General features: G+C 31.0%; 1 protein-coding gene across 1 annotated transcript; it reads right to left on the bottom strand.

The window, feature by feature from the left end:
* Window positions 1-217: 217 nt before the first annotated feature.
* Window positions 218-13338, bottom strand: Six4 (homeobox protein six4). The gene is made up of 4 exons (XM_073982621.1): window positions 13141-13338; window positions 5262-5743; window positions 4636-5153; window positions 218-730 (listed from the first exon to the last, which is right to left on the bottom strand). Exons 1-4 carry the CDS (start codon window positions 13301-13303, stop codon window positions 622-624), a joined length of 1272 nt encoding a protein of 423 aa, XP_073838722.1. The 5' UTR covers window positions 13304-13338; the 3' UTR covers window positions 218-621.
* Between the last annotated feature and the right edge of the window lie 3219 nt (window positions 13339-16557).

Raw genomic sequence — 16557 nt, 5'->3', positions numbered from 1 at the left:
TGCGACTGAACTTTTTAACCAAAATTTGCTTCATGCTCTGTCCCTAGTATCATTTCCTAAAAGGGAAAAGTCAAGTTTAGAGGCATGATGAAATCATAAGGTGACATAACATTTTGATATATTGACGAATTTTTGGCAAAAATAGAGTTGTTGTTGTGCTACTTACATGACCTGCTTAGAGGCAACGGTCAAATTCTTTAAAGATTGTTTCGAAACTAAGAGTTTTAAATCATATTTTTTCACCCAAAATCACTAGAGAACTCATTTTACCATATGCTATCTATGGGGCAGAAAACCCCCCCAAATTCTTCCAATATTTTGACATAATACAGAGAGCGAGGGATGGGAGTTTGTGTAATTGCTGAACTATTCTTCTTTATCAAGATAACTCATACCTTTTGAAATTTCATTAAAATTTTGCACTTGAGAATAGTTTTCCTGAACTAAGTGAGTAATAAATTAATTTGAAATTAGATTCTTTTCGGCAATGAAAAGAAAATTAAATTCCAAGTCAACCATTAACAATTTTCCCTTTTCTTAGCAAAGAAAGAGAAACTAGTGAATATCACAAAACCTAATAGGCGGCTTATTTTTCGACTTCTAAAAACATAACTTCTAATGTTATTGACCATTAAAAATAGTTTCAGGATAATAGCTGGGTGCATTGAACATGCGTGGAAAACCATTGGGATCCAATTGATGATTGACAGGCAGAACAGACATGATGTCACTGTAAGAAAAAAAAAGAAGAGAAAAACAACAATTAATTATAAATTTTTCGTTTTAATTTTTTGTCAAGTATTAAAATTAAATGTAGTATGTAAAAGAAAGCGCAAAACATGTGTTAAATTTTATAAACATTGTAAAAAGTCAAAGCCACTTGTCATCATTGAAACGACATTGGCACACTTAACGCCCTCCTGTTGAGACGCCCACATGTTCTGCCACAGAACTAGGACAATGTGTTGACCATACCAAAACTACAAAAAACTGAGAATTGACATTAAAAAAGGCGTCCTTTGGTCTAATTTTATGTGTTCCATAGTTATTATTGCTGTAATTGTTCTCTATAAGGAACCTACAACAACAAATATAAGACATAAAACCCATTCAAGTGTAGGCATTAAACTCGATTGGCTTGTGCGCCTGCCTGCCTTTGATTTTCACAGAAATTTGAAAATTTTGATTTTTATGTGTGTGGCAGGCTGGCAGCCAACCGCCTTGGACATGCTGATGATACGTCCTTCTCTTGCAAGCTGTGTAGTTGCGTGGTGTGCAAGTACGTGACTTTTTAATGGTCAGTTTTTTATGAATTTTTAAGGCAATTTGAACTCAAAAGAACTCAATTGCCATTTACAACTCCAGCCATCCACATGGAAGCAAATAAGGAATTAATGAATGAATCTATGGATGCTGCTGCTGCATTGGAGGGGAATTTTTTTGTTTTTGCCCATAAATGTTGATGTCCAGATTGATTTTTTTTTCTTTCTATTATTTGAAGTGTTATGTTTAAGTGTGAAATTTATGTGTTTCGTTTTTTTTTGGTTCTTCAAATTCCCTATTCTTTGGAACTATGGCAGACTTCGTGGGGAGAATTTTTTTGGAAAATGTGTATTTTTATTATGTAATTTGAGTCGGTAATGAGTTTATGTTGGAATAGGGAAAGAAAGTGTGTTTATCTTGAAATAATATGCAATTTTAGTTTATTAATTATTAAGAAAATCATAATAATTTTGAAACAACAAAAACAAAGAAAAAAGAATCAGTGGGTTTTGCCGAAAGCAAAATAGCCACCAGCTATGACTGTACAAAAATGTTCTATGAACATTTTAGATGAAAAATATTGCCCACGTTGGGCGCCATAAAAATATTCTTTTTAAAACTATATGAAACGGTTTTTTTTTTAATATATTTTTTATTTTTTTTTTTAATTTTTCAAGATTCCACAAAACGCGGAGTTTTTTAAAAAAGGCGTGGATTTTTTAGAAAAATATTTTTCAAAGTTCCACAAAACGTGGATTTTTTTGAAATTAATTTTCAAAATTCCACAAAACTTGGATTTTCTAAAAAATAATTTTTCAAAATTTCACAAAACATGGATTTTTTAAAAAATAATTTTTCAAAATTTCACAAAAAGTGGATTTTTTAAAAAATAATTTTTCAAAATTTCTCAAACGTGGATTTTTTAAAAAATAATTTTTCAAAATTTCTCAAATATTGGATTTTTTAAAAAATAATTTTTCAAAATTTCTCAAAACGTGGATTTTTTAAAAAATAATTTTCCAAAATTTCTTAAATATTGGATTTTTTAAAAAATAATATTTCAAAATTTCACAAAAACTTTTTGGAATTTTGAAAAATTAATTTTTAAAAAAATCCACGCTTTGTGGAATTTTGAATTTTTTTTTTTTAAAAATCCACGTGTTGTGGAATTTTGAAATTTTTTTTTAAAAAATCCACGTGTTGTGGAATTTTGAAATTTTTTTTAAAAAATCCACGTGTTGTGGAATTTTAAAAAATTAATTTTTAAAAAAATCCACGTTTTGTGGAATTTTGAATTTTTTTTTTTTTAAAAATCCACGTGTTGTGGAATTTTGAAAAATTAATTTTTAAAAAATCCACTTGTTGTGGAATTTTGAAAAATTAATTTTTAAAAAATCCACGTGTTGTGGAATTTTAAAAAATTAATTTTTAAAAAATCCATGTGTTGTGCAATTTTGAAAAATTAATTTTTAAAAAATCCACGTATTGTGGAATTTTGAAAAATTAATTTTTAGAAAATCCACGTGTTGTGGAATTTTGAAAAATTAATTTTTAAAAAATCCACGTGTTGTGGAATTTTGAAAAATTAATTTTTAAAAATCCACGTGTTGTGGTTTTGAAAAATTAATTTTTTAAAAAATCCACGTACTGTGGAATTTTGAAAAATTAATTTTTAAAAAATCCACGTATTGTGGAATTTTGAAAAATTAATTTTTAAAAAATCCACGTATTGTGGAATTTTGAAAAATTAATTTTTAAAAAATCCACGTTTTGTGGAATTTTGAAAAATTAATTTTTAGAAAATCCACGTTTTGTGGAATTTTGAAAAATTAATTTTTAAAAAAACCACGTTTTGTGGAATTTAGAAAAATTAATTTTTAAAAAATCCACGTATTGTGGAATTTTGAAAAATTAATTTTTAAAAAATCCACGTATTGTGGAATTTTGAAAAATTAATTTTTAAAAAATCCACGTATTGTGGAATTTTGAAAAATTCATTTTTAAAAAAATCCACGTTTTGTGGAATTTTGAAAAATTAATTTTTAAAAAAATCCACGTATTGTGGAATTTTGAAAAATTAATTTTTAAAAAATACACGGATAGTGGAATTTTGAAAAATTAATTTTTAAAAAATCCAAGTATTGTGGAATTTTGAAAAATTAATTTTTAAAAAATCCACGAGTTGTGGCATTTTGGAAAATTAATTTTTGAAAAATCCAAGTGCTGTGGAATTTTGAAAAATTAATTTTTAAAAAATCCACGTGTTGTGGAATTTTGAAAAATTAATTTTTAAAAAATCCACGTATTGTGGAATTTTGAAAAATTCATTTTTAAAAAAATCCACGTTTTGAGGAATTTTGAAAAATTAATTTTTAAAAAAATCCACGTATTGTGGAATTTTGAAAAATTAATTTTTAAAAAATCCACGTATTGTGGAATTTTGAAAAATTAATTTTTAAAAAATCCACGTGTTGTAAAATTTTGAAAAATTAATTTTTAAAAAATCCACGTGTTGTAAAATTTTGAAAAATTAATTTTTAAAAAATCTACGTTTTGTGAAATTTTGAAAAATAAATTTTTAATAAATCCACGTGTTGTGGAATTTTGAAAAAAAAATTAAAAAATCCACGTGTTGTGGAATTTTGAAAAATAAATTTTTAATAAATCCACGTGTTGTGGAATTTTGAAAAATAAATTTTTAAAAAATCCAAGCGTTGTGGCTGTTTGAAAGATACATTTTTAAAAAATACACGTGTTGTGAAATTTTGAAAAATTAATTTTTAGAAAATCCACGTTTTGTGGAATTTTGAAAAATTAATTTTTAAAAAATCCACGTATTGTGGAATTTTGAAAAATTAATTTTTAAAAAAACCACGTTTTGTGGAATTTAGAAAAATTAATTTTTAAAAAATCCACGTATTGTGGAATTTTGAAAAATTAATTTTTAAAAAATCCACGTATTGTGAAATTTTGAAAAATTGATTTTTAAAAAATCCACGTTTTGTGAAATTTTGAAAAATTAATTTTTAAAAAATTCACGGTTTGAGGAATTTTGAAATAGTAATTGTTAAAAAATCCACGTTTTGTGGAATTTTCAAAAATAAATTTTTAAAAAACCCACGATTTGTGAAATTTTGAAAAATTAATTTTTAAAAAATCCACGTCTTGTGGAATTTTGAAAAATTAATTTTTAAAAAAACCCACGTTTTGTGGAATTTTGAAAAAATTAATTTTTAAAAAATCCACATTTTGTGGAATTAAAAAAAAAAATATATTTTTCAAAGTTCCTTAAAAATTTAAAAATATTTTTCAAAATTCCGTAAAAAATTTAAATTTTTTTTAATTTTTTTAAAAATAAAAAAATCTACTTACGATCTTTGCTGTGGCGTCCGATCCCTTTGTCGGCGATTTTTAAACCAATTCGACACTTGGGTCAGTGTGAGACCAGTTTTTTGCGCCAATGTTTTCTTCTCATCTGGCGTGGGATAACGATTGGTCAGATAGCAATCTTTGAGGGCATTACGCGATTTCTCTTTAAAACAGTACACCGTCTCTTCCCCATCCCATATCGTTTTGGGTAGGGGATATTTTTTACGTAAACGATATTTATCCACAGCACCCAGAGGACGACCACGCACTTTCTCCGCCTCCTTATAGTGACCTTTAAACCAAAGATTTTGTAAATCAGCATGATATTTAATGGAGAAGCAGTGGGATTCCAGCAGATTATACAGTTCATGAAATTGACCCCGATGATAGGCGACAATGGCACGAGCCCTTAGCACACTTTCGTTGTTCTTGAACAGTTCCGAGGCGGGTAAATTGCACAGGAAGGTGGTGAGCTTTTCAATGTCACCTTTTTGTTGCAGAGCTTCACACATGCATTGGATCTGGAGGGGAGAGAAGGAGGAAAATTAATATTTTAAAAATTTAAATTAATTTTAAAAATTAATTCTAAAGTTGTGAGAACTCTATGGAATCGAGGGTCCATCTCTTACCTGATCCGTGGTAAATTGTAAAAATTTCCGATCCATTTGTATGTTACCCACACTGTTATGTGAACCGGTAATATTCGATAACAGGCCACCACCCGAACCATTTAGGCCACGATTTAAGCTACCCAATGGATCGGATTGTTGGTGTTGCTGCACATTATTGGACGCTGCTGTGTTGAGATTCATTTGATTGACACCCATTGTCAGGGGTTTTGTATTACCATTGAGATCACTTTGCAGCGAGGCTGAGGATGGTGGCTGCTGCTGTACGCCTGAGGTGGCGCCCAATGCATTTTCAAAAATCATATTATTTATTCCCGCCGCCGATGATGGATAAACCGGAGATGTGGTAGCTGTGGGTGGAGGTGACTTGTCGTAATCACTGGTTATATCATGAAATCGACGATCCAATTCCTTATCCGAGGCATAGGGGGAAAATTTATCCAAATGTAAGACCGTTTTACAGGATATATTGCCACGGTAACCTGTAACAAAATGGAAAAAATATTTTTTTATTATTTTCTATTAGGTCGGTCTTGGATTACACGACGAGTGTCCAATGCTTGGCTCATATCTGCCAGCAATGAAGAGCCCCCAGACTAGTTTGTTGTCATTTGTGGCTGTTCTGTTTGTTCTCCTTTTACTTCGCCTTCTTCTTCGGCTATGTTTCAGTACATGAATGTACTGCATTTGGTAATAGTACTCCTTAGAAATGTGCTGAGTTGGATAGCGTCACTGTGACGCTTTTGAAACATTTTTGATTTTGGTCACACGATAGGAATTTGATGACAAAGAATGTGGAAATTTTTGGATTTTTTTTTTAAACAAATTAAGGAGCAGATTTTGGAGGGAGTTTCTAAAGGGTTTTTCTTAAGAGGAAAAGTTACCTTAAAAACGCGGGTTTATAAAAAATATTTTGTCAAAATTCCACAAAAAGGAAATTTGTAACAAAAAAGTTTTTCAAAATTTCACAAAACGTGGATCTGTAAAAAAAATATTGTTTCGAAATTCCATGATTTATAAAAAAAATATTTTTTCAAAATTTCTCAAAACGTGTTCTAAAAAATTCAAAATGACACAAATCGTAGATTTATAAAAATAATTTTTTTTTCCACAAAACGTGGATTTTTAAAAAATATTTTTTCAAAATTCCACAAAACGTGGATTTATAAAAAACATTTTTTCAAAATTCCACAAAACGTGGATTTATAAAAAAATATTCTTTCAAAATTCCACAAAACGTGGATCTATAAAAAATATATTTTTTCAAAATTCCACAAAACGTGGATCTATAAAAAATATATTTTTTCAAAATTCCACAAAACGTGGATTTATAAAAAAATATTCTTTCAAAATTCCACAAAACGTGGATTTATAAAAAAATATTTTTTCAAAATTCCACAAAACGTGGATCTATAAAAAATATATTTTTTCAAAATTTCACAAAACGTGGATTTATAAAAAAATATTTTTTCAAAATTCCACAAAACGTGGATCTATAAAAAATATATTTTTTCAAAATTCCACAAAACATGGTTTTATAAAAAATATTTTTTATTTAAAAATTCCAAAAAGGTCAACTTGAAAAATTCTTCAAAAAATCCACGTCTTAAGGTCTCAGGTCAACTTGAAAAAATCTTTAAATAATCCCCGTTTCGTGGCCTGAAGATCCGGTGGAAAATATTCTTTAAAAAATCCACGTTTTGTGGCCTGAAGTTCCGGTGGAAAATATTCTTTAAAAAATCCACGTTTTGTGGCCTGAAGTTCCGGTGGAAAATATTCTTTAAAAAATCCACGTTTTGTGGCCTGAAGTTCCGGTGGAAAATATTCTTTAAAAAATCCACGTTTTGTGGCCTGAAGTTCCGGTGGAAAATATTCTTTAAAAAATCCACGTTTTGTGGCCTGAAGTTCCGGTGGAAAATATTCTTTAAAAAATCCACGTTTTGTGGCCTGAAGTTCCGGTGGAAAATATTCTTTAAAAAATCCACGTTTTGTGGCCTGAAGTTCCGGTGGAAAATATTCTTTAAAAAATCCACGTTTTGTGGCCTGAAGTTCCGGTGGAAAATATTCTTTAAAAAATCCACGTTTTGTGGCCTGAAGTTCGGTGGAAAATATTCTTTAAAAAATCCACGTTTTGTGGCCTGAAGTTCGGTGGAAAATATTCTTTAAAAAATCCACGTTTTGTGGCCTGAAGTTCGGTGGAAAATATTCTTTAAAAAATCCACGTTTTGTGGCCTGAAGTTCGGTGGAAAATATTCTTTAAAAAATCCACGTTTTGTGGCCTGAAGTTCGGTGGAAAATATTCTTTAAAAAATCCACGTTTTGTGGCCTGAAGTTCGGTGGAAAATATTCTTTAAAAAATCCACGTTTTGTGGCCTGAAGTTCGGTGGAAAATATTCTTTAAAAAATCCACATTTTGTGGCCTGAAGTTCGGTGGAAAATATTCTTTAAAAAATCCACGTTTTGTGGCCTGAAGTTCGGTGGAAAATATTCTTTAAAAAATCCACATTTTGTGGCCTGAAGTTCAGTGAAAAATATTCTTTAAAAAATCCTCATTTTGTGGTCTGAAGTTCAGTGAAAAATATTCTTTAAAAAATCCACGTTTTGTGGCCTGAAGTTCTGTGAAAAATATTCTTTAAAAAATCCACGTTTTGTGGCCTGAAGTTCGGTGGAAAATATTCTTTAAAAAATCCACGTTTTGTGGCCTGAAGTTGGGTGAAAAATATTCTTTAAAAAATCCACGTTTTGTGGCCTGAAGTTGGGTGAAAAATATTCTTTAAAAAATCCACGTTTTGTGGCCTGAAGTTGGGTGAAAAATATTCTTTAAAAAATCCACGTTTTGTGGCCTGAAGTTGGGTGAAAAATATTCTTTAAAAAATCCACGTTTTGTGTTGTGAAAATCTTTGAAAAATATTCTTTAAAAAATCCACGTTTTGTGGCCTGAAGTTCGGTGGAAAATATTCTTTAAAAAATCCACGTTTTGTGGCCTGAAGTTCGGTGGAAAATATTCTTTAAAAAATCCACGTTTTGTGGCCTGAAGTTCGGTGGAAAATATTCTTTAAAAAATCCACGTTTTGTGGCCTGAAGTTTGGTGGAAAATATTCTTTAAAAAATCCACGTTTTGTGGCCTGAAGTTCGGTGGAAAATATTCTTTAAAAAATCCACGTTTTGTGGCCTGAAGTTCGGTGGAAAATATTCTTTAAAAAATCCACGTTTTGTGGCCTGAAGTTCGGTGGAAAATATTCTTTAAAAAATCCACGTTTTGTGGCCTGAAGTTCGGTGGAAAATATTCTTTAAAAAATCCACGTTTTGTGGCCTGAAGTTCGGTGGAAAATATTCTTTAAAAAATCCACGTTTTGTGGCCTGAAGTTCGGTGGAAAATATTCTTTAAAAAATCCACGTTTTGTGGCCTGAAGTTCGGTGGAAAATATTCTTTAAAAAATCCACGTTTTGTGGCCTGAAGTTCGGTGGAAAATATTCTTTAAAAAATCCACGTTTTGTGGCCTGAAGTTCGGTGGAAAATATTCTTTAAAAAATCCACGTTTTGTGGCCTGAAGTTCGGTGGAAAATATTCTTTAAAAAATCCACGTTTTGTGGCCTGAAGTTCGGTGGAAAATATTCTTTAAAAAATCCACGTTTTGTGGCCTGAAGTTCGGTGGAAAATATTCTTTAAAAAATCCACGTTTTGTGGCCTGAAGTTCGGTGGAAAATATTCTTTAAAAAATCCACGTTTTGTGGCCTGAAGTTCGGTGGAAAATATTCTTTAAAAAATCCACGTTTTGTGGCCTGAAGTTCGGTGGAAAATATTCTTTAAAAAATCCACGTTTTGTGGCCTGAAGTGCGGTGGAAAATATTCTTTAAAAAATCCACGTTTTGTGGCCTGAAGTTCGGTGGAAAATATTCTTTAAAAAATCCACGTTTTGTGGCCTGAAGTTCGGTGGAAAATATTCTTTAAAAAATCCACGTTTTGTGGCCTGAAGTTCGGTGGAAAATATTCTTTAAAAAATCCACGTTTTGTGGCCTGAAGTTCGGTGGAAAATATTCTTTAAAAAATCCACGTTTTGTGGCCTGAAGTTCGGTGGAAAATATTCTTTAAAAATCCACGTTTTGTGGCCTGAAGTTCGGTGGAAAATATTCTTTAAAAAATCCACGTTTTGTGGCCTGAAGTTCGGTGGAAAATATTCTTTAAAAAATCCACGTTTTGTGGCCTGAAGTTCGGTGGGAAATATTCTTTAAAAAATCCACGTTTTGTGGCCTGAAGTTCGGTGGAAAATATTCTTTAAAAATCCACGTTTTGTGGCCTGAAGTTCGGTGGAAAATATTCTTTAAAAAATCCACGTTTTGTGGCCTGAAGTTCGGTGGAAAATATTCTTTAAAAAATCCACGTTTTGTGGCCTGAAGTTCGGTGGAAAATATTCTTTAAAAATCCACGTTTTGTGGCCTGAAGTTCGGTGGAAAATATTCTTTAAAAAATCCACGTTTTGTGGCCTGAAGTTCGGTGGAAAATATTCTTTAAAAAATCCACGTTTTGTGGCCTGAAGTTCGGTGGGAAATATTCTTTAAAAAATCCACGTTTTGTGGCCTGAAGTTCGGTGGAAAATATTCTTTAAAAATCCACGTTTTGTGGCCTGAAGTTCGGTGGAAAATATTCTTTAAAAAATCCACGTTTTGTGGCCTGAAGTTCGGTGGAAAATATTCTTTAAAAAATCCACGTTTTGTGGCCTGAAGTTCGGTGGAAAATATTCTTTAAAAATCCACGTTTTGTGGCCTGAAGTTCGGTGGAAAATATTCTTTAAAAAATCCACGTTTTGTGGCCTGAAGTTCGGTGGAAAATATTCTTTAAAAAATCCACGTTTTGTGGCCTGAAGTTCGGTGGGAAATATTCTTTAAAAAATCCACGTTTTGTGGCCTGAAGTTCGGTGGAAAATATTCTTTAAAAATCCACGTTTTGTGGCCTGAAGTTCGGTGGAAAATATTCTTTAAAAAATCCACGTTTTGTGGCCTGAAGTTCGGTGGAAAATATTCTTTAAAAAATCCACGTTTTGTGGCCTGAAGTTCGGTGGGAAATATTCTTTAAAAAATCCACGTTTTGTGGCCTGAAGTTCGGTGGAAAATATTCTTTAAAAAAACCACGTTTTGTGGCCTGAAGTTCGGTGGAAAATATTCTTTAAAAAATCCACGTTTTGTGGCCTGAAGTTCGGTGGAAAATATTCTTTAAAAAATCCACGTTTTGTGGCCTGAAGTTTGGTGGAAAATATTCTTTAAAAAATCCACGTTTTGTGGCCTGAAGTTTGGTGGAAAATATTCTTTAAAAAATCCACGTTTTGTGGCCTGAAGTTTGCTGGAAAATATTCTTTAAAAAATCCACGTTTTGTGGCCTGAAGTTCCGGTGGAAAATATTCTTTGAAAAATCCACGTCTTGTGGCCTGAAGTTCGGTGGAAAATATTCTTTAAAAAATCCACGTTTTGTGGCCTGAAGTTCGGTGGAAAATATTCTTTAAAAAAACCACGTTTTGTGGCCTGAAGTTCGGTGGAAAATATTCTTTAAAAAAACCACGTTTTGTGGCCTGAAGTTCGGTGGAAAATATTCTTTAAAAAATCCACGTTTTGTGGCCTGAAGTTCGGTGGAAAATATTCTTTAAAAAATCCACGTTTTGTGGCCTGAAGTTCGGTGGAAAATATTCTTTAAAAAATCCACGTTTTGTGGCCTGAAGTTCGGTGGAAAATATTCTTTAAAAGATCCCCGTTTTGTGGCCTCAAGTTCCGGTGGAAAATATTCTTTAAAAAATCCACATTTTGTGGCCTGAAGTTCCGGTGGAAAATATTCTTTAAAAAATCCACGTTTTGTGGCCTGAAGTTCCGGTGGAAAATATTCTTTAAAAATCCACGTTTGGTGGCGTGAAGTTCCGCTGGAAAATATTCTTTGAAAAATCCACGTTTTGTGGCCTGAAGTTCTGTGAAAAATATTCTTTAAAAATTCTCGTTTTGTGGCCTAAAGTTCCGGTGGAAAATATTCTTTAAAAAATCCACGTTTTGTGACCTGAGGTTGCGTGAAAAATATTCTTTAAAAAATCCACGTTTTGTGGCCTAATGTTCGGTGAAAAATATTCTTTAAAAAATCCACGTTTTGTGGCCTGAAGTTCTGTGAAAAATATTCTTTAAAAAATCCACGTTTTGTGTTGTGAAAAACTTTGAAAAAAATTCTTTAAAAAATCCACGTTTTGTGTTGTGAAAATCTGTGAAAAATATTCTTTAAAAAATCCACGTTTTGTGTTGTGAAAATCTGTGAAAAATATTCTTTAAAAAATCCACGTTTTGTGTTGTGAAAATCTGTGAAAAATATTCTTTAAAAAATCCACGTTTTTGTTGTGAAAATCTGTGAAAAATATTCTTTAAAAAAATCCACGTTTTGTGGCCTGAAGTTCCGGTGGAAAATATTCTCTAAAAAATCCACATTTTGCGGCCTGAAGTTCCGGTGGAAAATATTCTTTAAAAAATCCACGTTTTGTGGCCTGAAGTTTGGTGGAAAATATTCTTTAAAAAATCCACGTTTTGTGGCCTGAAGTTTGGTGGAAAATATTCTTTAAAAAATCCACGTTTTGTGGCCTGAAGTTCCGGTGGAAAATATTCTTTAAAAAATCCACGTTTTGTGGCCTGAAGTTCTGTGAAAATATTCTTTAAAAAATCCACGTTTTGTGGCCTGAAGTTCTGTGATAAATATTCTTTAAAAAATCCACGTTTTGTAGCCCGAAGTTCTGTGAAAATATTCTTTAAAAAATCCACGTTTTGTGTTGTGAAAATCTGTGAAAAATATTCTTTAAAAAATCCACGTTTTGTGGCCTGAAGTTGTGTGAAAAATATTCTTTGAAAAATCCACGTTTGGTGTTGTGAAAATCTGTGAAAAATATTCTTTAAAAAATCCACGTTTTGTGGCCTGAAGTTGTGTGAAAAATATTCTTTAAAAAATCCACGTTTTGTGGCTTGAAGTTGGGTGAAAAATATTCTTTAAAAAATCCACGTTTTGTGGCCTGAAGTTTTGTGAAAAGTATTCTTTAAAAAATCCACGTTTTGTGGCCTGAAGTTCCGGTGAAAAATATTCTTTAAAAAATCCACGTTTTGTGGCCTGAAGTTCTGTGAAAAATATTCTTTAAAAAATCCACGTTTTGTGTTGTGAAAATCTGTGAAAAATATTCTTTAAAAAATCCACGTTTTGTGTTGTGAAAATCTGTGAAAAATATTCTTTAAAAAATCCACGTTTTGTGTTGTGAAAATCTGTGAAAAATATTCTTTAAAAAAAATCTCGTTTTGTGGCCTGAAGTTGGGTGAAAAATGTTCTTTAAAAAATCCACGTTTTGTGGCCTAAAGTTCTGTGAAAAATATTCTTTAAAAGAATCCACGTTTTGTGGCCTAAAGTTCCGTGGAAAATATTTTTAAAAAAATCCACGTTTTGTGGCCTAAAGTTCTGTGAAAAATATTCTTTAAAAGAATCCACGTTTTGTGGCCTAAAGTTCCGTGGAAAATATTTTTAAAAAAATCCACGTTTTGTGGCCTAAAGTTCCGTGGAAAATATTTTTTAAAAATCCACGTTATGTGGCCTAAGTTCCGTGGAAAATATTCTTTTAAAAAATCCACGTTTTGTGGCCAGAAGTTCCGGTGGAAAATATTCTTTAAAAAATCCACGTTTTGTGGCCTGAAGTTCCGGTGGAAAATATTCTTTAAAAAATCCATGTATTGTGGCCTGAAGATGGATGAAATTCGTTGAAAAACATTTTTAAAAAATAAATATTTAAAAATATATTTTTTTAAATAAATATTAAAAAAATATTAAACAAATATTTTTTAGAAATAAAATATGTTTTGTTTTTGTTTTTTTTTTACTTACCCGAATTCGGCAGAAATAATGCCCCGTATGATATTGGTGAATGCATATTATCCTGATTAATTGGTGAATTTTCAAAGGATGCCCCGCCGGAACTTGTTGAATCTAAATCACCACCGTTCAAGGATGACGATAAGGTATTATCCATATTATTTTTTACAAACATTAATGGTTTATTTTGATTTTTGTTTTCACTTCTTTGTTATTTCATAAACTGCATTTGTTCACAATATTTTATTTTTTTTTTTGTTTTTAATTTTTAAAAAATTATTTAAGATCTTTATATGAATTTCTTTGTTTTTATTTAAAAAATGATTTTCTTTGATTTTTTGGTCAATTATCACAATTTTTTATAGTATTTTTTGTTTCTTTTCTTTAAAATAACTCCACTTTTGGTAATTTGACACCTTATTACAAGTTTTATATGGTCTCGAGTCACCGAAGAAAAATATTCTTTAAAAGAACCTTACGCCTGCGAAGTTCTAATTGAACTGTTTTGTCATATCGTCTGCTTTCATAAATGTACCCACACACCAATGGCCATAGGAAATGAAAGAGAGAGCAAGAGAGTTCCTCACACACACCCATATAACCGTTAAACACCGTTAAACAAAGGCCTATGACATTGCACACCTTCACACCAACACTCGTGTAAATGGTCGGCTTTCATTCACTGCCTAACGAAACGACGAATCACATTTCTTTCTCATTGAATAAAATGAATTGTTGTTGTTGCTACTATCTGTGAACCATGGAGGAATTGAAACACAAATGTATTGCGTGATTTTAGGGGTTGTGTTTCATTTCAAATATCCTGTTTCCTTTTGTTTGGGTGAAGAAGAAGAAGAGGGCGTTACCTTTTGTGTCAACAATTCGTAAGAAGACGCCATTTTTGCCTTTACTCTTTCCATTGAGAACAAAAAAAGGAAACAGGTTCGCTTGTTGGGTTGTTGTGTTATTGACAAAAGGCCCATCATAATACCAGGCTGTCAACCAGCCTGCCAGCCATTGTACAATGTTGCATCATAGATCAAGAAGAGGTCTCAAATAACTATGATTTTTATTGTCTTTGTTGTTGTTGCTGCTGTTGTGATGCAACAACATCAGCATTGAGAGCATTGTTTAAATTCCGGTTTAAATTTTCATTGGCAAATCTGTGCAAATCTGTGCAGCACTTCTGTTTTTTCGAATGAATTTAAATTTGATACTGGTAATTCATTTTTTTTCTAAAGTGGAAATAGATTTTTTGCACATTTTCTTGCACTCCAATTTCCTTTCTAACCTTGACCTAAAATGTTGACACACACAAAAACACAAGATGTTGATAATTTAATCTGTCAAGGATATTTGTTTTAAATAATTTTCAAATTCATTTTAAATTTAATAATAATTTTGAGTTGAGTACAGTTTTCTTTTGCTGCTTTTATTTTTATTTATTTCCAAGTTTCTGTCTTTTTGTTTATTTATCTCATGTTGGGTTGGTCATATTTGCTTGTTGTTTTTGTTTTTATTATTGTGTATAGTTGTCATTTTAGCGCAATTGCCATTCAAAGTATCAAATATTGTTTTGTTAAGATTCTTGAGAATTTTGTGGATTTTTGTAGTTCATTGGAGCTTCAATTCTAAACATCAAATCAGAAAAATAACAATATTGGGGGTAGGAATAAGAATTTAAAGAATTTTTCAAGGAGACAACACACCACAAAAAATGGATTTCTTAAAAAAAATTTTCCAAGGGGACATCAAAACACAAAGCGTGCATTTTTTTAAAGAATATTTTCCACAGAACTTTAGGCCACAAAACGTGGATTTTTTAAAGAAATATTTTTTTAAGAATATTTTCCAAATAACTTCAGGCCGCAAAACGTGGATTTTTCAAAGAAATATTTTTTTAAGAATATTTTCCAAATAATTTCAGGCCGCAAAACGTGGATTTTTTAAAGAATATTTTCCAAATAATTTCAGGCCGCAAAACGTGGATTTTTTAAAGAATATTTTCCAAATAATTTCAGGCCGCAAAACGTGGATTTTTTAAAGAATATTTTCCAAATAATTTCAGGCCGCAAAACGTGGATTTTTTAAAGAATATTTTCCAAATAATTTCAGGCCGCAAAACGTGGATTTTTTAAAGAATATTTTCCAAATAATTTCAGGCCGCAAAACGTGGATTTTTTAAAGAATATTTTCCAAATAATTTCAGGCCGCAAAACGTGGATTTTTTAAAGAATATTTTCCAAATAATTTCAGGCCGCAAAACGTGGATTTTTTAAAGAATATTTTCCAAATAATTTCAGGCCGCAAAACGTGGATTTTTTAAAGAATATTTTCCAAATAATTTCAGGCCGCAAAACGTGGATTTTTTAAAGAATATTTTCCAAATAATTTCAGGCCGCAAAACGTGGATTTTTTAAAGAATATTTTCCAAATAATTTCAGGCCGCAAAACGTGGATTTTTTAAAGAATATTTTCCAAATAATTTCAGGCCGCAAAACGTGGATTTTTTAAAGAATATTTTCCAAATAATTTCAGGCCGCAAAACGTGGATTTTTTAAAGAATATTTTCCAAATAATTTCAGGCCGCAAAACGTGGATTTTTTAAAGAATATTTTCCAAATAATTTCAGGCCGCAAAACGTGGATTTTTTAAAGAATATTTTCCAAATAATTTCAGGCCGCAAAACGTGGATTTTTTAAAGAATATTTTCCAAATAATTTCAGGCCGCAAAACGTGGATTTTTTAAAGAATATTTTCCAAATAATTTCAGGCCGCAAAACGTGGATTTTTTAAAGAATATTTTCCAAATAATTTCAGGCCGCAAAACGTGGATTTTTTAAAGAATATTTTCCAAATAATTTCAGGCCGCAAAACGTGGATTTTTTAAAGAATATTTTCCAAATAATTTCAGGCCGCAAAACGTGGATTTTTTAAAGAATATTTTCCAAATAATTTCAGGCCGCAAAACGTGGATTTTTTAAAGAATATTTTCCAAATAATTTCAGGCCGCAAAACGTGGATTTTTTAAAGAATATTTTCCAAATAATTTCAGGCCGCAAAACGTGGATTTTTTAAAGAATATTTTCCAAATAATTTCAGGCCGCAAAACGTGGATTTTTTAAAGAATATTTTCCAAATAATTTCAGGCCGCAAAACGTGGATTTTTTAAAGAATATTTTCCAAATAATTTCAGGCCGCAAAACGTGGATTTTTTAAAGAATATTTTCCAAATAATTTCAGGCCGCAAAACGTGGATTTTTTAAAGAATATTTTCCAAATAATTTCAGGCCGCAAAACGTGGATTTTTTAAAGAATATTTTCCAAATAATTTCAGGCCGCAAAACGTGGATTTTTTAAAGAATATTTTCCAAATAATTTCAGGCCGCAAAACGTGGATTTTTTAAAGAATATTTTCCAAATAATTTC

The sequence above is a fragment of the Musca autumnalis genome, unplaced genomic scaffold, assembly GCF_047663935.1.
Source record: "Musca autumnalis isolate F117 unplaced genomic scaffold, ASM4766393v1 scaffold_4, whole genome shotgun sequence".
Taxonomy (NCBI): domain Eukaryota; kingdom Metazoa; phylum Arthropoda; class Insecta; order Diptera; family Muscidae; genus Musca; species Musca autumnalis.
Note: the sequence above shows the minus strand (reverse complement) of the source record. Positions and strands in the feature narration are given on the sequence as shown.